The sequence below is a fragment of the Triticum aestivum genome, chromosome 7A, assembly GCF_018294505.1.
Source record: "Triticum aestivum cultivar Chinese Spring chromosome 7A, IWGSC CS RefSeq v2.1, whole genome shotgun sequence".
In the NCBI taxonomy this organism is placed as follows: Eukaryota; Viridiplantae; Streptophyta; class Magnoliopsida; order Poales; family Poaceae; genus Triticum; species Triticum aestivum.
The window spans coordinates 476,425,741-476,430,842 of NC_057812.1; the positions used below are offsets into that span (position 1 = coordinate 476,425,741).

Genomic DNA, 5,102 nt, shown 5'->3' on the forward strand with positions numbered 1-5,102 from the left:
CCACGGACCCTGGTGCATGATCCTCTCTCAATCTCCCAAGCACGATGCATGTACCACGAAGAGGTTGGCTCTGAGAGGCCGCAACCGTATCTCCTGCACGAATTCCCATGATGCACACATGTCTCTGAAAAACACAGCATGGTTGAATGTCTTCTTTGTGTGGATTCGCGCAAGAGCTATCCACCAAACGCGATCATTGATCACGGATCTATCACGAAGTCATGAAATTTCTCATCAATGAGATCCAACTAGCCCCAAAAAATCATCTAGGTGAGGGAGGGGGCTCCAAACCCACTGCACGTGGCCGAGTGCTCATGAGAGAGAGTCTTCATCGTCATGTAGATGGGCAGAGCGTAGGTCGGACGGCCGCAGGGCGAGCAACTAGATAGGCAGGGCGTAGGCGAAACGGTCGCGGGGTGGCAAACTAGATGGCCAGGGCATAGTCTCCGATGACGAACCCAAGCCGCTGCAGGCCACGAACCCCGGAGGCAACACTCTGATCCACGAGATTTATGGACCTGGCGAACCACGAGAGAGCAAGGAGATGACGGATGGAAGGGTCATGGTCGCAATACGAGGCAGCAGAAGACTCGCCGATGGGTAGACTCACGTCGAGGGAGTCACCACGAGGATATTACCGCCGCTAGGGGATCCGTTCCAAGCGCGAACTCATTGCACTACAGAATATTATTACCGCAATATTTTTCTCCCAGACAAGCTTAATTGTTGTAGACAGTTGAAAAGTGATACTCTTTCTTAATAAATAAATAAAAATATTATATACAACGTCACCTTGTTTCCGAAAGAAATAGGAAGACAAGTTGGCCGATAAGCACGAAATCCCCCGGAAAGTTGCATGCTGAGATATTTTGGCGTAGTGGCGAGTGAAGGTGTGGCCTGAGAGCGAAATGCCGAAAAGGGATATTTCCACAGTTGGAAAAATGCCTGTGACGACCTACTGACCTCGTCGGTCACCACTCTTCTTCTTTCTAGGTGGGGGGAAAAGATCCACTTTTTATCAGAGGTTGAGAAAAGAAAAGGCAAAAAAGAAGCAGACGCCACACCCAGACCACACACACGACCGCACGAAACCGCCCGATCCCGATGGCCGTCGACGGCGCCGAGCTGATCCTCTCGGTGCCGGACGACGTCCTCGCCCTGATCTCCGCCCACCTCCGCCCCCGCGACCTCCTCGCACTCTCCGCCGCCTCGCGCCGCCTCTACGCCGCCCTATCCACCTCCGACAAGTCGTGGCTCGCCCAGTGCCGCCGCCTCCTCCCCTCCTCCCTGTCCAACCTCCTCGCCTGGCGGGCCGCCGCCGGGGGCTCCTCCCTCACCGTATGCCGCTTCCTCCACTCCGTGTCCCCGCTCCAAGGCCTCTGGGCGCACCAGAACCCCGAGCTCGGCAACCTGGTCACCGCGCTCCCGGGCTTCTTTTCCCTCGTCGCCGTCCGCGCCATCCCCCAGGAGCTCTCCCCGCGCCTCCTCTGGGCCCCCGTCTTCGAAATCCTCGCCGACGCCGATGGACGCCCCGCGTTTCTCTTCCTCCACGGCCACCACCCCGGCTCCCTCTTCCCCGGCCTCCTCGCCTCCGTCAACCCCCACGCCAACACACTCCTCCTCGAGGCGCACGCGCCTGCCTCCTCCGAGCCTTCCTCGCAGTTCTCCCGCCTCTCCTTCGGCAATCGCCGCCGGCTGCTCGACGCTCTCGTGGCCTCGTGTCGCGTCACGCTCCCGCCGGAGCTCGCTGCGGCCCCGCTCTTTGCGCGCTCCGATGAGGACCTGCCGATGCTCGCCGCCCGTCGCGAGGCGATGCTGCGTCTGCACATTGAGTCCGGCGGGGGCATGGTGCGCAGGCCGGAGCTCGAGGCGCTGCTGGGGGCCAAGAAGGTGCCGCCGTCGCTGCCGGTGGACAGCACTGGTGAGAGGGTGCGGCTGCGGAGGAGTCTCTCTGCGATGGCTGGGTACGTCAGGGACGGGCTGCGGCAGATGGTGACGCGCTCTGCATCAGCCAATTCGAGGTCGGAGTACGCGGACAGCAAGCATCTGTCATTGGACGAGTTCTTGCGCGCTAGTGAGAGCACCGGCCTGAGCCTCCGGGGCGCGCGGCTGCGGCTGTCGACCTACCGTGCGTGGCCGAGCATGCACGACAACAGGTTTGCGCTCTACAAGTTGACGACGCAGGTGCCCATGCCCGGCCGGGAATATGCCGGGCTGTGGCGAGGCACATTCGGGTGGCCTCCGGGGCGGCCAGACGACGAGGGCAAACCAGGGAAGGCTCTCTTCTTCCTGCTCCTCTCATACGAGGAAGACAGCGAGGGGAAGCTTCTTCTGATTGCAACCAAGGTGTTGGAGGGCACGCACTATGTCGTGCATCCGAATGGGTCGTCCATGTTTGTGGTGCGGGTGGGCGAATCATCAACAGAGGCATTTCCATTTCCGACCGATGAGGATTCCCGCAGTGTGAGCATTGAGAGATGCTTTGCTGGAGAGGGCATTGCTACTGGGTATGGGTTCAGGTACCCTGGCTCAAAGCCCGGGTCACTGTTTGTTCTCAGGGATGGCCGGCTCGCCTTTGTTTGGAGAGACAACAAGTCTGTGCTCACCTTGCAAAGGCTCAACTTGGAGGAGCTGCTGAGGAAGGGGGAGCGTGTGCCAACATTGCCACCGATACCGAACTTCGCGTATCTCACAAAGTCTTACTCCAATGTGTTTGTTGCTATCCATGGAAGTCCCAGCTGCTCATCTTCTCCCAGGTACTGCACATTTTCTGCTGTCATAGTTGATTACAGATTCCAGACTTCCAAAATCTTTTGACAAAATCTGTTGTGACATGTACCAATTTATAGCTTATCAGTTGTTAGACCATCTGAGGTCACCCATTTCATATTAGTTGCTTGCACAACCATGTCCCAAAACAATCATGATGTACAAAGTTAAGTCTAAATACTTCTATTGGGGCAAATCTCCATATTAGTTGCATGCACACACCCTGTGCTCTGAACAGTCGACTTCGTCATGATTACGGGAGTTATGACCAAATCTTTTGACACTTTTTCTTTGGTACCCCACCCCCTAAACACAAGGACGGCTAAGATTGCCCGATACCCCTTCATCTTTTGATCCCGGCAAATATCAGAATGTCTTTTCTGTATTTAAATTTGAAGTCGTCATTGGTGGTTGATCTTAGCTACCAATTTATAGCTTACCATGACACACTGCTGAAGGTCACACTCACTACATTGTAACATACACTAGCATCTCAATTTTGCTTTTCTTCTGAAACCTTAGTTGTTGCACTGCAAAAAAGAGTAGCAGATACATTTTTAAAGAGTAACCATTTGCGATAATATTTATTATATGCTACCTCTGTTCACTAATGTAAGACGTTTTGGCAGTTGGGTGTATTTCTTATGTGATTCCACTCATGCTGTTCTTCAATTGATGACATGGTGTAACAGATACTCCTTCCATTCTAAAATAGATGACTCAACTTTAGTACAAAGTTAATACAAAGTTGGGTCATCTATTTTGGAACGGAGGGAGTAGAAAGTAACCATTGGTTCTTCTTACTCACCTCAAAATGCTCTTATCTTGCATTGTCCAACATCCTAGCTGTTCAGTTCACTGTTTCATTGTTGCGCTACTCATTTAACGGCCTAACTGGATGAACACCCTTTGCTTAGGTGAAAGGCGCAAGTTGAGGGTCAGGAACTGAGACAATCCACCTGAGGCAGAGGTAAAGCGAGCAATGCTTCTGGATCAAGCTCTGACGTTCCTCCTTGGCAGGTTACATACCGAAGCCTGCTTGCAATGATATGATGCCCCGTTGCTGCCAAGGGAAGAAGCGTAGCAGTAGTCAGAAATATAGTATCCTCAAGGAAGTGCCACCTTCCCTAAGAATACAGGAAATGGCATCGACATACATAACTGTATGTCCTTATCTTGGTTATTTGCATGATTCTACTTTAAAAATTGTCCACATTTAAAAGGAACGAGCTGCCTGTCATTCAGCACCAGGCCCTTGCTCCAAGTGCAAAAATGGCGCCAATTGTAATGAGATTGATTTTTTTTAGAAGTATACATGGTTGAGTGAGATTCTCGGCTGGCACAGCTATATGAAACTGCCATGACTGATCTCACAGAACCAGCTCATTTGTGTATTACATTATGTGCCTAGTGCAGTTGTTTATCTTCAAAAACTATTGGGACGCGTTTGGTTACATGCACCGTTTTTCGCCACTTTGCATACTTGTCATAGTTGGGCTTGGCTGAGTGAGGGAGTCCTGGATTAGGGGGTATCCGGACAAGCGGATTATATCCTTTGGCCGGACTGTTGGACTATGAAGATACAAGATTGAAGACTTCGTCTCGTGTCCGGATGGGACTCTACTTGGTGTGGAAGGCAAGCTAGGCAATACGGATATGTATATTTCCTTCTTTGTAATCGACCTTGTGTAACCCTAACCCCCATCCGGAGTCTATATAAACCGGAGGGTTTTAGTCCGTAGGACAACATACAATCATACCATAGGCTAGTTTCTAGGGTTTAGCCTCTCCGATCTCGTGGTAGATCAACTCTTGTAATACTCATATCATCAAGAATAAATCAAGCAGGACGTAAGGTTTTACCTCCATCAAGAGGGCCCGAACCTGGGTAAAACATCGTGTCCCCTGCCTCCTGTTACCATCCGCCTTAGACGTACAGTTCGAGACCCCCTACCCGAGATCCGCCGGTTTTAACACCGACATTGGTGCTTTCATTGGGAGTTCCTTTGTGACGTCGCCGTAAGGAAGGATGCCTCATCTCGTTGTTAAAAGCAACATTACCGCCGGGGGAGCTCTGGCTGTCAGCCAAACTCTCCGGCTAGGCAGTTTCGTCATGACTGCCTGTTCGGCCGCTGCACCGACGATGACTTCTTAGATCATCAAAAACAGCCTCCACGTCGGCTCGGAATTCGCCGAGCAGATGGATCCAATGGAGCTCTCTTTCCTAAACGAACTCTTGGATCGCATCGCCGCCTTGGGAGTCGCTATGGACTATGATCGAATTGGGCTTAAACCCGATCAAAGGGAGATTAACTCTCCGTCAGTCACCCATC

At 52.3% G+C, this 5,102-nt stretch overlaps 1 protein-coding gene across 1 annotated transcript; it reads left to right on the plus strand.

Moving 5' to 3' along the window:
* The first annotated feature begins 994 nt into the window (after positions 1-994).
* On the plus strand, positions 995-4,223 carry LOC123147650 (F-box protein At5g39450). Its single transcript, XM_044566910.1, has 2 exons — positions 995-2,756; positions 3,687-4,223. The coding sequence occupies exons 1-2, from the start codon at positions 1,105-1,107 to the stop codon at positions 3,688-3,690; spliced, it is 1,656 nt and encodes a 551-aa protein (XP_044422845.1). The 5' UTR covers positions 995-1,104; the 3' UTR covers positions 3,691-4,223.
* Positions 4,224-5,102: the final 879 nt, after the last annotated feature.

Excerpts from the sequence above, each read along its gene's own strand:
- LOC123147650 (XM_044566910.1), top strand. The coding sequence starts at position 1,105 with ATGGCCGTCGACGGCGCCGAGCTGATCCTCTCGGTGCCGGACGACGTC.